General features: G+C 40.4%; 2 protein-coding genes across 2 annotated transcripts; one reads left to right on the top strand and one right to left on the bottom strand.

Annotated features, from left to right (window-relative positions):
* Nucleotides 1-604: 604 nt before the first annotated feature.
* gucd1 (guanylyl cyclase domain containing 1) lies at nucleotides 605-5,571 on the top strand. Its single transcript, XM_052068715.1, has 6 exons — nucleotides 605-1,042; nucleotides 1,154-1,238; nucleotides 3,330-3,495; nucleotides 3,584-3,675; nucleotides 4,049-4,290; nucleotides 4,510-5,571. The coding sequence occupies exons 1-6, from the start codon at nucleotides 1,036-1,038 to the stop codon at nucleotides 4,599-4,601; spliced, it is 684 nt and encodes a 227-aa protein (XP_051924675.1). The 5' UTR covers nucleotides 605-1,035; the 3' UTR covers nucleotides 4,602-5,571.
* A 408-nt stretch (nucleotides 5,572-5,979) lies between these two features.
* upb1 (ureidopropionase, beta) lies at nucleotides 5,980-15,841 on the bottom strand. The gene is made up of 10 exons (XM_052068713.1): nucleotides 15,674-15,841; nucleotides 15,079-15,250; nucleotides 14,919-15,006; nucleotides 14,752-14,846; nucleotides 12,099-12,257; nucleotides 11,861-12,030; nucleotides 11,532-11,613; nucleotides 11,383-11,425; nucleotides 6,880-7,034; nucleotides 5,980-6,669 (listed from the first exon to the last, which is right to left on the bottom strand). The coding sequence occupies exons 1-10, from the start codon at nucleotides 15,775-15,777 to the stop codon at nucleotides 6,586-6,588; spliced, it is 1,152 nt and encodes a 383-aa protein (XP_051924673.1). The 5' UTR covers nucleotides 15,778-15,841; the 3' UTR covers nucleotides 5,980-6,585.
* Nucleotides 15,842-16,483: the final 642 nt, after the last annotated feature.

Below are 16,483 nucleotides of genomic sequence, written 5' to 3' on the forward strand. Positions count from 1 at the left end.
CCCTGTAAATAAGGCATGGTTTACTCGACCAGTGTTTCCCAACCAAGGTACAGTGGAACACTGGTGTGGTGTGAGACATTAGCAGGGGTTCCACTGGAATATATCCAATTTCACTTCATTTTTTCCAGGAATTTGTGTTAGAACTATGTATTTGTTAACCTACCTATGTCAGTGATGTGCCTGCATGACATTACGTGCTCTTCCTTTAGAAAGCAGAGAGTAAACCCGTGTATTTATCTGTTGCCGTTCATAAACAGGCCACAATTTTGACTGCAAGACTGAGTACATTTGTGAGTAAATCAAGCCAAGATAATAATTCATAGTTTTGCGACAGTTTAGATGTTTTTTCTCCCACAACTAAACCTACGCACTCACAACCAATAAAATATAGAAGTTTAATACTGACTGGCTTAACTAAATTTAGTCACTGACTTGTAGCTGAACATGAAGTACTGTATAAGGAAAGTTAGCCGTCTTCCTGACTGAAGACATCCCCTAAATATGTGGTGAACCTCGACTGGCCGGTATGAGTTTAACAATTAAAGTTTTACCCCAAAACATCGCCGCATATAAGGGGAAAAAAATTCCAACTAGTTGACGCACAATAAAAATAAATATTCTCGATTAATATTCGCTAGATGACAGTATGTGCTAAATCGTCGTTCTAATCCCCCACAAGTTGACCGTAGAAGAAGAAGAGCTACGGCGAGTCGAAGACAACCTCTAAATTTCAGAACCTGTCGTTCCTAATTTGTTTTGTTTTACAGACGTTCGTCACATATATTTGTTTTCGTGTTTAATGTTATCGCGAGTCCGTAAATAAGGCTTGGTGACTGAAAAGACAGTATTTTCGCGACCACATTTTATACCTTACTGCTAGCCTGGCAGCTAATTGTAAACTGAATTATTTTTTTCGACGAAAAATCGAGAATGAGAAATGCCTCTAGCGTTTCAATAAACGCTAGAGGTGTAAACAACACATTTTGAATTGGGAAAGCTGTCGGCATATTTTCCTTCGAGAAAGACGACAGCAGAATGACAGGTGAGTGACATCAACTGATGTCAACAACCCAACGTACCGGTAGTTGTCCAACGACGACTACCACCACTTTACCATTGAATTCAAGAATTGTGACACTTTTGTTTTTCCCAGATGATATCGTCCTACTGGATGTACCTGTCATTCAGCAGCTCTATCACTGGGACTGTGGTTTAGCTTGCTCCAGGATGGTACTCAAGTAAGCATTAGATGGCATCATTGTGCATATTATTTCCTGCGAAAGTGGAAACGAAGTCGAAGGTTTAGCTTCATCTAAACGAATCCTTGGGCCTAGAAATTGTAACTACTGATTAAATCAGACACATCAGATCTTGGTGGTGTGCAACACAAAGATATGCAGCAAGGTTATATTTGCAGAATAGATTCATAAAATAAGAGCTGATTACACATACTGACAATTTACTTATAAAAATGCCATATATATTATTAATTCCTGGCTTTTGAAAGTAAATTAAATGGCATTAAATTACAAAGCAATATTACTGTCTCTGAAATGGAACGTGTTACATTACTTTTCCATGATCATTATTACAATTTCAAGACAACAGTTTACAAATGATCACATTCATTTTGCATACTTTCTACTCAATGTTTTCTACAATTGTTTTATAGCCAAATATGAAAATGTGATACATTACCTACTAAAACCTTTGTGTTATGCACTTCTACGACATGCCTCTGTTGAACTTTTGTTCCTAAAAGAAAAACAACTCCACATATTACTAAAATTCAGGTTATAGTGCATAGAGGAAAGATACAGCACATACTCAATGTGTCGACTGATTTCATCGGGTTTACGATTCATTTAAAATAGCACCAGGTTGCTTTTTTGGAGTAGACAGAATGGATAAAATGCAGCATCCTGAAGCACAAATATATGCGATTGGAATAGGTAAAGCATTACCACCATTAATAATTCCAATTCAGAAGGATGGCAAGATTATACCTTGCATTCAGTGGCGGGCCATGCATTTCAACCTTAGGCCTTCAGTGACATTCAACACAAGATAGGCTCGTCAGGCAGCACTTAATTTCAGAAGCATTTAAAACCATCAAGTATGTATTCACAATTAAAAGCAGGAAACTAAATTTACAGATATTGTCAAAAATAAAAATATTTTAAAAATACTAAATAAAATGCCACCCAAATTACGCTGTGTTATCATAAACAAGTCTGTCCAATAAATTGTGCAATGTCGCAGTTTCATATAAGACACCAACCACACAATAACAAAACAAACTATTCCTTGAAAATAGAATTAACAGATCATTTGCATTTTGAGAATAGGTTATACAACAGCAAATAACTGCAAACGTTGAGCAGCTGAGATTGAACGAATTTTAGTGAACGAAGTGAGCTGATTTATTTGATACATTTTTGTATCTTTGTTTTTGTTTTTATTTCGTGACCATTCATACTAACGAAATACATAAGAAGAAATGTAAAATAAAATTCATTTACTCACCAATGTAGTGCCTGTTAAGCTGCAGATCTACGCGAGTGTCGTAAACGTTTTTAAACGCACCGTAGCTTGTAAGTGCCCAGCCGTGCTCTGATGTTTCCTTGCTGCCTTGGTAAAACAACTTAAATTGGTAAATCCAGTGGAAGGTCCGTCTTGAAAATTGTGTGGAAAGTAGTCCCGCAACCAGATCAACGTCTTCTCCTTCGGGCATTTTGGGTCAAAATGCAGCAACAGCTCCCTCTAGCAAGCGCTAATCCAATCACCGAACGCGCATATCCAGTGTCGACTAAACCCTTCTTGCTGGCCCTGGTACGCAGACTCGTGATCTGATTGGCTATTGCAAGCTGACTGTGCCCGTTCATTTACAGCGCGCAGGGGCCTGCTCTGTTGAATCTGAAGGCCCCGAGCAAGTTTAGTTTAGCTGGCAACACAAGCTATCTGAAATATGATTGGTTAAAACTCTACCAGAATAAATAAGTTATTTATCGAGTTCCACTCGACTAAGTGGAAATAACATGACGTAAAGAATACAGAGAATAATTTTGTTGACATATTTGTGAAAATAAAATAACAAATTTGTTTTTCTCAGAAAAGTAAATTTATTAAATTTAATTTAATTTATAAATTTACCAGAAAAGTAAATTTATTAAATTTACTTTTCTGAGAATGTTTAGGCCAGCAGAGAAGGTCTTTCTGGCCCTGACGGAAAGCCACTGCTTGCATTACTGTAGGACCCCCCCACCCCACAAAACCCATTGGATACGACAATTGATTCCAATCGAGCTCGTGTATTTCTGGCCTGGCAGGTACTTGCACCCCATCAGTGATGAGCAGTTTCAGAAAGCATGCTGGGAACTGAAAATGACTGAGAGCGTGTGGACGATTGACCTGGCCTACCTCATGGGCCATCTAGGAATCAAGCATTGCTTTTGCACACAGACGCTGGGAGTTGATAAGGGCTTTAGGAATCAGGTATCTTTCTTCAGACAATGATTCGATCCAATTCAATCAAGATTCTCACTTCCATCTGGCTTTGTATTGTTTGTGCTCTGCATTGCAGTCCTTTTATAGGAAACATTTTGATACCGAGGAAGATCGAGTTAATGAACTTTTCCTTAAAGCAGAGAGCAAAGGCGTGGTTGTGAAAAAATGGTACGTACTTTATTTCGACATACAAATACAAACCGATGTTTTGGCCAAGCGTAGTGTTATTTTTTGAGATTGCATGTTGTTCTCACCTTGCTTGAAGTTGTTTTTTTTTTCTCACAGTACTCCGGCTTGCATATTGCATTGTTGCAGATGTGAATGTGCATGTAAATAGTTGCTTGTCTCTTTGTGCCCTATAATTGATTGGCAACCAGTTGCAGGTATTAGCGTACTCCGCCTCCCGCCCAAAGCCAGCGAGGATAGGCTCCAGCTCACCACCAAACCTAATCACAACAAGCATTTTAGAAAACAGATGGATGATGTCACCTTGTAGCTTATCCCACAAATCACGAGTCGTTTTGTACTCTTCTTCCCACAGCTCTGTGACCATTCAGGAAATCGAGTCTCATCTCGAAGAGAACCATGTTGCCATCGTGCTCATCAATGCTGTCATCCTCACGTGTGAACTTTGCTCTGCGTCCGTCAAATACTGCTGCTTCCTCCCTGTGGGCCAAAAGTGTTTCTGCAGGAAGCCAGAGTATCAGGGGCATTTTGTTGTGCTCCGCGGCTTCAACAGGACTACTGGCTGCATCTTGTACAACAACCCTGCATATTCTGACCGTGAGTAATGCAGTAAATACCGTCTGATTTCATGGACAGGAACACAAATTCTATTCTAACATCTGAATGTTTCAATTTAAGTGTGTCTACATGTGTAGAAACGTTTTCCAAAAAATAAACATGATATTGGTGATAACCAATTAAAACCATTTGCTGTGTTGATTTAGAGCAGCCGTGGTGTAAAGCTGACATTTTGTGTGGGTGTGTGTGCGAATATAGGCGTCTGCTGCACCACTGTCCGTAACTTTGAGGAGGCTCGTCGGAGCTACGGGACAGATGAGGACATCCTCTTTATCTTTAAAGCCAGCTGATATGGATTTCACGCCACCTCATGCACATGGTGAACTTGGTGAGCAAGTCCTGCTTTACCTCCATCTCGCCACCACCAGTGGCGCGAATGAGTCCAGCCGTCATTAAACGTGAAAAAGACTTCAACGACCGTATTTCCTCTTTTACAACCAACACCACTGAGCCTGTATAAGGAATGAACTCAATAGGTGATGCTGGTTTATTTATTTTTTTAATTGTGCTTTTTTTTTTTTTGTTTTTTGAGATGAGCAGATCATTTTACTATGAATATACAGTAAGGATTTTTGACTGTCTTGCTTTTCTTGAACTTGACAGGAGTATTCCAAGACAACAGATGAATTGTCATACTGACCTTGCTTAGTTTAGGTCTATGGGAAGTGGTGAACACGTTATTCAGGTTTTAGGATGTCAAGGTTACTTTAATTCATAGATGTGTGTTTTTCATGTCAACACTACTATTTTAAGTCCTGCTAACACAGCTTTGTGTCACATTTTGCTTACGATAATTGGAACAGGGAAACTGGTTGGTCTTTGAAATTCTCAGGTAATGAAAATCTGCCTTAAAACAATAATAAGCCGATGGATGCTGTCAAAGGTATATTCATTTAACAATATGTTTATTGTTAAATATTGTAGTTGCAGTGCAGGTGTAAAACAGTATCATAGAAATGGTAATTCCAATATTTTGTTTCCATGAAAGGGTAACACTTTATGATAAAATCACACTGAGCATGTATTTACGATTAGCAATGTAATGGGAGTATTTGCCATTGCGCGTATGTCAAATGTCAAGAATGCATAGATAGATGAATGGGCTCGTGTGAGAAAATTCAGGTGCACCCAATTAGGTTTCCTTTGAGTGTATATTATGAACCAATCTCAGATTTTATTCCGCCTCAAGGGAAGTTGGATTCCATGAAATATTCCAAAGCAGAAGCCGCCTAAAGAACATGCTTGAAGATCATGAACTCACCTGTGCTGTTCGGGTTTTCTCTTTAGATAAGCTTTGTGGCAACCGAACAGACGGAGCACATTTTGATCACGAGCGAACCAAGTGTCACACTGACTGTTGTGTTCATTGTTGATGTGACTGAACAGTTTGCCATTTTGTTTGAAAGGTCGTTGCACTACACGTATCACACACATTTCTGTTGTTTCAAGTAAACATTTAATCAGAAATCTCCTCTTCTTGTGACCACTGATTTAAGAAGTCATTCACAGTTTCACTCTACAAGCCTTCCTGTGTATTTGGATTACTTACTCTTTGTGAAAAGACATTGTAATTCTCAACTGAAAATATGTGAGTCACATTTGTGTTGGAAAATCGAAGAGACCATGGGGCCGTTCTTGGAGGGTATGGAGGTGGGCAGTAAAAAAAAATTGAGGAAAGGAATTTGTTTTATGACACCATGTTTGCAAATATGCGACTAGCTTTTCACTTAGCAAATGTAGCATGAGTTGTGCTAGAGTATGTATACTTTCCAATATTTCCTCTTCCGTTCAAGTGAAATTTTAAACACTTTTTTGTCTCTCGTTATAAGTAGGAGGGCACTGTCTTCCTATTGGTCAAAGCTGAAGAACAAATCAAAGACTCAAAGGAAGACGTAGGACATGTCACGCTATGTAGCAAAACATGCAAAAATTCTGACGTGCCAGATTTTCGTCATCATGGTCGCGAAACATCTCAGACGACCATTCATTAAGTATGTCGCACTGTATGGGCTACAATGTGTCAAGACAACTGAAAATGGGCTATGAGACACTTAAGTTTTGCTGCGATATATCTGTCGGCTCAAAATCGGGCTCCATTCATGTAGTCTGGCCTCGACATAAATTGATGGGAAAATCCGCGTAGCCCAAAAAGTGCCCTAAAAAGTTTTCTGACGTTAGCACACTGAAGAATATCCGCTTCAAAATCCGTGGAGCAATGTTGTTGTTGAAACCAGTTGAGAACTTCCTCTGTGAGGGATAATTTTTTGCTTTGATTTATTCCTTCACTATTTGCGGCTGGAAGTCATGTCTGACTGCCTTGGTAAGAGCCTCAGCATACTCAGGGTAACGCCCAGTCATCTACAGAAAAAAAAAAAAAAGAATCAAAGGTCAAAAAATGTTCATTCCAGAGGATAGGTCCACAGTGGAACTAGACTTGGACCTGGTTTACAATAAACGTATTAACATATTTCAATAAATCTATTCCACCTTGTGTTAGGAAACCAAAACAGCAATGTCTCCACAATAAGAAGCTACCGGTATGTATGAAGCAATCCACTTGCAGTTTACCTTGAAACTCCATCTGTCACTGATTTGGCGGTTCAGGTTGAGGTCTAGTTCTACTACCAGTAGTCCATCGCGAGTTCTCGAAAGCCCCGGTGTGCGGCTTCCATCGGGTCCAGCCACATAACTGGATCCATAGAAGTGTCCAAAGTCATGATGAGCTGCAGACACCCCCAAAAGCGTATAGATGCTATGATTGCAGCCTATTTATTTTGACATGACAGTGTACGTCACAACAAAGGCATACAATTTGCTACCACGAGACTAAAGTCAAAATCAGCATGCTTTTCATTCGTCATTAGAAATCTGCTATGCCAATGTGCCAAAACAATGCATTTCATCATCTTTTCCTTTTGGCTTGTTCCGTTCGGTGTCGCCACTGCATCTTTCATTTCCATCAACGTCTATCTTCTGACCTTCACTGTACTTCTCCGTCAAAACTCTCACGGCAAATAATGCAACCGTGGACCTCATCAGAGGCATTAAACCATAGTGTTTCTCACAAATACTTCAGTCCCCCACTACGCTTTCCCATAACATCATTGTGTGGCTCTTCAGTTTGATTCCTCTATCGCTCCCAGAACTCGGTTCATCGCCTTTGTTCTTCAAAATGGGCACTAGCATACTTTTCCTCCATTGCTCTGCTATCTTCTGACTCTCTAGAATTCTGTTGAACACCTTGATCAAAAAGTCCACAGCGACCTTTCCGAGATGCTTCCGCACCTGCACAGAGGTGTGTCTTCAAGGCAAACTGGCTATCAGTTTTTCATTGTTTTTAGTGTTCCTCACTTCGCCCTTCCTAATCACTGCTACTTCTTGGTCCATCACAACTGCCTGTGCTTTGCTTTCATTTTACTCATGCATCAACTCCTCAAAGTATTCTTTCTATTGATCCAACACACGACCGGCACCAATCAACACGCTTCCATCTTAATCCGGAATCACACTAACCTAATGCACATCCATTCCATTTCTCTCTGTCTCATCAAGCTGTAAAGATTTTTCTCTCTTTTACATTCCAACCTGGCATGTGTCTCTTGGTTGGCCTTTGCCACCTCCAACTTTGCTCTATGTTGCATCTTCTTGTATTCTTGTCTGCTCTCCTCAGTCCTCTTGAGTCCCACCTCTTCTTCAGTAAATTCTTTCCTTGTATGTTCTTCGGCTCCCCGTCTCCATCTCCATCCCGTTCCTACCAGAAGCCACATCAAGTACTCTCCTTCCTCTTTCTCTGATGAACTAACTGTATTGCTCCAGTCTTCTCCTGTCTACCAAGGCCGCGCCTTACCTGTTCACCAAAACCCACACATCTTCCCATCTCACCTTAGCCCAGTGGTTTACAATTCTTTTCTGTCATGCCCCCCTAGGAAGAGGAAAACATCTCGCCTCCCCCCGCACGACTATAAATAGTATAATTTGTCTATAAAATTGTAAAAGAACACCTTTGCATAAACACTGTATCCTTACTAACGTATCAGAGAATAAAAAAGAAAATGGAACCAGCTTACAACAAAGAATAGCTTTAGTAACTGGAACAGAAAAGATTTAAAGTGCGTCTGAAATTCAAAAATTACATTAAATCCTTAATTTAACTGTAAATATTTTTTTACTGACCATGTCAAACCATACGAGTAATGAAAAAAATCAATAACTAATAATTCATTCAAACTAATCACCAACATTATCTCAGGAGAACAATATTAAAAAAAAAATTAACCAGCAAAAGAAAAATATATACACAAGTCTTTTCTGCTTTTGTGTTTGTTTTTTTTTAATCAAAGATGATGTCTGGATTAATGGGTACCTACAATGAGCACGTTTTGCAATGCACAGCTTTTTGAAGAAAGGTTTGAAGCAGGACACAGCAACTCTCGGCTCTTGCTCAATGTGTCGTTGGGACCTCTATTTTAGTTTACTGAAGTAGCAGTCACAAAGCGGCATGATTGTTGGCAATATTCGGCACGTTTTCACTGGAAAAAAAACTCAAGCAGCTTATCAGCGTTATTGGGGTGTAATGTCTTTAAGTGTTGCTTTACTTTATTTAGCTTCATGCTGTCCGCAACTAACATTTTTAGACAAAGTAGGCTCCACCGATCTTACCTCGTCTGCCACCGCAGTCACATTGAAGCCAAGTACTACATATGTAATAAAAGTCATATTTCCTCCTTTAGAATGCTCCCTGCGCAAACTCCGCCAATGAGAGCGCCACTGCCCCCTAACTTGTGGAGGTGCAACTGCACGTTATTTTAGGACTTAAAAACCCCGAGGTCAAACACGCCCTCCTTGACGGAGCGTTGCCTGGGGGCGCCCCACTATTGGGGAAACACTGCCTTAGCCACAACCATCCACTCCCTCAAAGTTTCTTTCCTGGATACCAAACTTAGTCATCACCTCTGTCTTCTTCACCAACATACCCATTAAAACCTGGATCAATCACGACTGTCCCTGAAAGAGTTAACAATTACCTCATGTGCATAATAGTCAACACTATGTTTGGAACCGCCTCTGTTTCTCCTTTAGTCCGTTTAGACTCTTTATTACGCACAAACATTCAAGTTGTAGTTTCAGATTATACATACCGGTACTCATTCTACACGCCGATTGACCACAAAATTAAGCACACCCATCCATCCATTTTCTGATCCACTTACCCTCACAAGGGTCACGGGAGTGCTATAGCCTATCCCAGCTGTCTTCGGGCAGTAGGTGGGGTACACCCAGAATTGGTTGCCATTCAATCGCAGGGCACGCATAGACAAACAACCATTTGCAATCACACTCACACCTTCAGACATTTAGAATGTTCCATTCATCTGCCAAGCAGGTTGTTGGAATGTGGGGGGCAACCATAGTAAACGGAGAAAAACCACATAGGCACGCAGAGAACATGCAAACACCACACAGGAAGGCGGAAATCGAACCCTGCACCGCAGCACTGTGAGGCCAACATGCTAACCAGTGCACATTTTGACATTGAATATCTCGGAAACTGTTAAGGATATAAAAACGCATCTGGTAAATTCAGAAAGCTTGTAATCTCAATTTTTACATGGAATGTTCAAAGATGTTCAATGTGAACACCATTGGTCACACGACACACATCAAGCCGATAGTCAAATTCTTGCCAAACGCGTCCCAGCATTGCCTTCAGCTCGTCTACGTCTCTTAGAATAGGGGGCACATAGACCAATCTTTTCACAAATCCCCACAAAAAGAAATCGCATGGTCTGTTCCCAACTGGCTCTTCTGATCGATTTACGGGGGCTCCCCTGGAAAGCAGTTCGAACTTGTTCAATCACATGTTCTGAAGTTAGGGGCATCCCGTTCTTTTAGCTGGGCATAAGCACCCATCCGTTATGAATTTAACGGATCTCACTTTACACTTCCTCTCTGGTGGCTCCTTTACGAATTTTCTGCGAAATGCATGTTGAACAACAGTCCATGATTCAGTGTTTGCAAATTCAAGCACATTAAACGTCTTTTCTGGTTGAGTGAACGCCATTAATGTGTCATGATTCGGTTTGGGACCAACAGGTGGCACTGTAGGGCTCCCCCTGCAGCTGCACACCTGTTGGTCATTAGGTACCGGTAATTAGTGCTTTAAAAGGACTCCCAGCCCGACCACTCAGTGTTGGGTCATTGTTTGCTCTTGACTACTGTCATGTTTGTTCCAGTCTTGTTTCGGTTATTGATTGTTTTTGCTGCAGTCACGGTTTTGTTTGATGCTTTGGATTATTTTTGTTTTCATGACTTTGTTCGTTCTGGATTTAGTTTCTGTGTAACTTTTAATACAATTTGTCAAATACACCCTGCTCCTCCCTCTTGCCTGCTTTTTGGGGTCCACCACCACCACCTCGCAAACATGACATAATGGGTCTGAAAAGAAATAAAAACATCAATAGCCTTACAAAAAAATTAATATAATTAGCTTTAAAATGGTACTTACAACTTTTATCTTGCTAACATTCATCGTTAAGGAGATATGGGTACTTCAAATGTGCCCAAGACTTTTGGAACACCCTGTATTTTGTATCTTGTAGATGGCCTCTTGCTGCACTGGGTGTGGCCTCCAGCTTGATTGGTACCTCCCACTTTTCTGGTGGTTATTAGAATCACCGAGGCCACAGTTCCTGGAGAGCCATATCCTTCCTGTTTGAGATCCCTCCCTACGCCAATGCACATGATTGAAACGATCAGCTCCTAAGCAAGCTTTGTAGGTGTCTGAAACATGTCATGATCAATTGAATCAGTTGTAGTGGATTAGGGAGAGCTCTAAAACAGGCAGGCTATCTATGGTTCTCGAGGAAACGGAGTTCCCTACACCTGACCGAGGCTGATTCACTTTATGATTCACACATGCTGTTGCTTAGACAAATAGAAAAATAAAACATCTAACGAAGGCTGTGCCAAAACGTTTTTTTTTATGTCAGACTGAATGTGCGACCCTGGTTTTTTTAATTCTGAGAAAGTAATGTCAACAAAAAATGCATTGACATTCCGTTAAGTTCCTACCTTTTTGTCCATCACCAGATGTAAATTCGCTTTTGAAATGCTCCTGCGTGAACCAAAAGGTTTGTTATTGATCACGTCGTAATTACAAACAAAATTATGAAATAAATCATCAAATACAAGTCAAAAGTTCATAGGTGACTCTGACTTACCGTCCCAACTCGATTGATTGCGCAGGTAAAGCAGTGGTTTGCTATGGCTGCATTCCTGGCCTCAATAGGCCACATGGGCTCACTAGACAATGAATATTATGTCATATTAGAAGACAATGATGACATATCGCATAGTAGTATCAGCAGCCAATTTATGCATGCATCCATTCACCAATTCACCCACCCACAATCTCTGAGCGCAACACCCTTGCATGAAAGTATTTGAAAAGATGATTAAAATACTTGCTGAATTATTTTGATATATTAATCACATAATATAAATCTATATTATACCCTCTTCTTAAGTCAAGCTGTCCACCAGCACTTACCTTAGGGCACCAACTGTAGCAGAAGGGTTAAAGATGATCTCAGCACCATTCATACTGTACATGAACCAGTTCAGGGGATGGTGGCGCCCGTAGCAGATATTGATAGCTATCTTCCCAAATTGTGTTTGGAACACGGTGTGGCCAGTGTCACCTTCCATATAATATGTAGACTGGGAGCAAAGAAAAAAAGCCAAAATCTAGAAGGAGCCAAGGAATCCAAAAGAACAAACATGCTGACCTCGTTAAAGTCTCCAATTCTGGGGATATGGTTCTTCCTGCTCTTCCCCAGTACTTTTCCAGAGTTGGATATCACCACCGCTGTGTTCCACAGAGTGTTGTGCAGCTCGTCCCGCTCCAAAATTGGAGACACGATAACCATGTTGTATTTTTGCGCCAACTGGTGGGAGAATATCACAGTATCATTTATTATGCTTGTGCATTTTGCAGGGATGGGCAAATGTTACCATCAGATATTTTGAGTTGTAGTAACACAGTTCACCATTAGATGGCAGACATTACTTAATAGTGCTTACACTGGGTATTTCCCCATCAGAGAAAAAGAGTGTGCATTGATAGTAAAAAGCAGGAAATCATGCTTTTCAGGTAAAATAGGAAGCACATAATATGTTGATCTAATTTAAAGGAAAGCCTGTGTTCCAAGTTTGCTTAGAGATTATATCGGTCATGAAACATTTCAAATTAAGGCACGAACACAGCATGTTGCGCTAGTCTTCACAAGAACTGTTGACAGTTCATTTAAGATGCATGAGGCGTTACCGATATCTTGGGTTGTGCAGATGGATCCAAGTGTTAATAGAATCGACACCAAAGTGAACATTGGCATCATATCGAAACTAAACCACTGGAATTGATCCTTTTAGTTTTGGTTTCATATGAGTTTCTCGCGTGCTGCCTTTTAAGCACATGCTCAAGTAAACGAGACACACTTGCCGCCAATGACAGCGATCGGCGTCACCAACGGTAATATCAACACAGAAGGACAAGAGCAGCAAGCGTGAGAGAAAGAAGGATGGCGGAAATAAACCCAGTTATTTTGCATTTTGAAACTGCGACCTGAGCCGGAAGAAGCTTCAATAAGAAGCGTGGTTCAGTTTAATGTGGGTTTGTCGCATTTTATTTCAGGTTATTACAAGTTCAAACTGAATCCTATTTGTATTTTTTGTATGCACTTTCAAAAGAATTAACTACTGTATCTTTTCTTAAATGTTGATGGTATTGAGAATATGAGGTAGCACATTTGCTGTTTGATGCACTTTTCTTGTATGAATTAAAAAATATATATGAAATCAGATGATAATCTAATTTAAAAAAAGATTCGTTTTGGAAAAGGATATTGCTTGTTTTTATTTATTCTTCACAATAGTTATTTTCCAATATTTATTTTTACAGTGAATAATACATTTTACAATAAGCATCATATGCTTTGCTTGAGTTTTCCAACTACCCACGAGGTATTATCGTAGCACAAGGTACATACTGTAGTACAAAACGTGATAGTTACATGTAAGTACACTATCTGCCAGCAGAGTGCGCAAGTTTTCCTCTTGCGTGCTCTCTGACCCGCAGGGAGGCCAACGAAAAGGAGACCAAGACAGTGCTTAAGTTCTTCAGTGCGACCAGAACGGAATTCAGTGGCCGACGTTTCTTTGTGTACAGAAGGGAAACCGGGACCACAAATTTGAAGATTACTACTACTACTACTACTACATGTGCGACTTTAAACAAGAGTCCAGGTATATTTCCATTGAGGATATTATATTACAACAAAATGTAGAATCCAAAAAGAAAGTTTAATTCACATAAAATGTTATTTAATAGGACAAATGATATAAAATCCCATCATTTATTCACCAAAAACTACTTGTCGATATCGATATTAGCGATACTGACACCAGTATTTACTTCGTATCGATCAATACCAAAATCTCAGGTATCGCACAGCGCTAATAAAGTCTGTGTCCTGTAATAATACCATTTAACACCACTGGTAAGGCGAATGGTGACTTGGACAAGCAGCTGTTGTTAGGATGGCAGAGGTCTTCCGGTACTTTAACAAAGCAGAGTGAACTAAGTGTATTTGATACAGTACTATTATGCACCTGTGCATTGGTTCAATGAAAAACAAGTACGGTCATCTTTTCGTGCTTATTTAAAAGGTTTTTTTTTTTTTTTTTTGCAATACGGTGTATATCAGGGTGTCAAACTCACTTTAGTTGCGGGCCACTTTGGAGTTATGTCTTCCCTTGGAGGGCCGAATTAATGTTTAATAATCACATAATATTACTTGTACACAACAAATTGATAGATTACTAGTTTTGAAATCAATCAATTATTTGTTTGTTGTTTGTTCGCTTATCGTTCGAGGGAGTGTAAACGGGGTCAGAAAATTATTGCTAAATCTCAATGTTATTTATGACACATGACAATTTGACATTTCGGGACAGATTTTGGAAATTATCATGGAAATGGACACATATGATCTGCTTTCGCGGGCCACATAAAATGAGGTGGTGGGCCAGGTCTGGCCCCGGGGCCTTGAGTTCGACACCTGTGGTAGACAATATATGATTAGCACATGCGTGATCCTAAATGGCCTCCAGCATTTTTGCCCATCAACAAAACCAAATCACATCTTCCTCTTACGTTGTATGGAAAAAGTAATAGAACAGATCATTGGAGTATGTGAATATGTGGGAGTTTTTGTTCATCGAGCATCTGCCTCACAGTCACTGTTCAAGTTTGATTGGAGGGTTGAATTATGATTCGGAGGAACCATGCAGGTCTAATAGCATCGCTTTCTGACTGATTTGTGAATCAAATCAGAAGTCCCAATACGTTTGTCCCCATGTGTATGACAGCTGTTGGATCACCTCCTGGCAGAAGCGAGTTGTATTTCCATTCTCAGCAGATTCTGCAAATTCCGTCCATGGCTCTTTCTCACGGGTGCAGAAAGCAAACGGCATGGCTGCATTCAGCATGTCAGAAATGTTTGTTCATCTTTCAAATTCTTTGCACAACAATCATGGTTTCCACTTACTCCACGTTTCCTGAAAGCAGATAATGTTCACGCCACACATGGCCGCAGCTTCCACTATTTGACCAACACGGTTGTGCATCGCATTGATCTGTTGGCAAGGACCAGTATTGTGTTAATAACTTGAAATGTGTGTTCTGGTTCTTCCCATCTGCTCGCTGACCTGTTCCAAGACGGGCGCTTCCGTGGGCAGAACAATGTGGTGCTGAATAAGTCCCACTCGAATCCTTCTGGGCAGCCTCAGCTGTTCTTCAGCTGCCTCAAAGCTGAAGCCTTTCAGCTCAAAGTCACCTTGCCGTGCAGCCTCCAGGGCACCCGCTGGGATGTCCAGGATCCTATAAATGACATTCCCCGTTGGAAATTCGCTATTCTAATGTCACATAGTGCAGTTCGTTATCAATAGCACAAACTGCAAAATTGCAGGGCTTGTGTTGATATGAGCTCAGAACGTATGCACGTTTCATTATTAATGTTTTAAAATTAAAGTATTTCTTTGACAAGGATGAAAGACAACTTTGCTTTTTAACCCTGACTGAAATATACGTCGGTCGTATTGCTTACATCTAAGCTTGCCTATACAAATACACTCTGACCTTTCATGTTTGTCGGTTTCGTCGAGTGCAAAAGGGTTAAGATCACACCGCAGAACAAACTGATCAAAGTCCACTTCGCTCCTCCGGTTAAATAACTGACCACAAACAGACGAGGCAAAAGAATGTGAACGAAGCAAACGAGAGCAACAAACTATTTCAACTCACGCGGTCTCCCTGCCAAATAAGAGGCGTTTGACCTCTTTCAGCTCAGATTTGGGAATGAAAGTTTCCAAAGTTCTCTCAAGCGATTCCAATTGGCCTGCAGACATTTTTGCAGATCCTCTTGGTTTTTCTGGATTCAGCACAGCCAAAACTTTTGTTCGTGTTTATGTATCATTGTCAGCGCTGCGTCACAACGACACGCCTCCTCTCAGTGCTGTTTGCTAAAGTTGCTGATTAACTGAAAAAATTGACCTTTTTTCATGTGCAGTCACAATCAGATGATTGAAATAAATTCCAAAATTTCAACATGAACAACTATTCACATTTTTGATATGATTTCTGAAAGTTCTGCAATCAAAATACTTCAGCTCAAGCTCACATGTTGTGTTTGGACAGAAATTGCAAACATTCAGAAGACCAAACAGAAACAAACTGAATCAAATATCCTGCTTTGAATGCCCGAGTCGCAAAATGACTCATCTTCCCTTTGTATAACAGATCATTTTACCCGGATGCTGCCAAGGGGAGAAAAATGTTAACCCTTTCCTACACAAAAGACAAGAAAAGCACTTTTGAGAATGTTCCAATTTAATAAAAACTTGCATCCGAGGAGACTTCAAATACACCAGACGGCTGCAAGAAGTGACTGCTGAGTTCCCCTTCGGCAAGGTCATCTTATATAAACGAACGGTCCTTACATCTAGACCAGTGGTTCTTAACCTGTGTTCGATCGAACCCTAGGGGGTTGGGTGAATCGGTTTCAGGGGTTTGACGGAGCCTCTACCATACATTCATTCGTTCGTTCGTTCATTC

The sequence above is a fragment of the Hippocampus zosterae genome, chromosome 6 (genome assembly GCF_025434085.1).
Source record: "Hippocampus zosterae strain Florida chromosome 6, ASM2543408v3, whole genome shotgun sequence".
NCBI lineage: Eukaryota > Metazoa > Chordata > Actinopteri > Syngnathiformes > Syngnathidae > Hippocampus > Hippocampus zosterae.

Bases quoted from the DNA above. Each gene is read 5' to 3' on its own strand.
- upb1 (XM_052068713.1), bottom strand. From the start codon at position 15,777: ATGTCTGCAGGCCAATTGGAATCGCTTGAGAGAACTTTGGAAACTTTC. The intron at 12,031-12,098 runs GTCAGCATGTTT...CTTTGCTCCCAG, and splicing joins GAATTGGAGACTTTAACGAG to TCTACATATTATATGGAAGG. The intron at 7,035-11,382 runs GTAGGAACTTAA...GGGTGTCTGCAG, and splicing joins ATCTGGTGATGGACAAAAAG to CTCATCATGACTTTGGACAC.
- gucd1 (XM_052068715.1), top strand. The intron at 3,496-3,583 runs GTATCTTTCTTC...TCTGCATTGCAG, and splicing joins ATAAGGGCTTTAGGAATCAG to TCCTTTTATAGGAAACATTT. The intron at 3,676-4,048 runs GTACGTACTTTA...TTCTTCCCACAG, and splicing joins GGCGTGGTTGTGAAAAAATG to CTCTGTGACCATTCAGGAAA.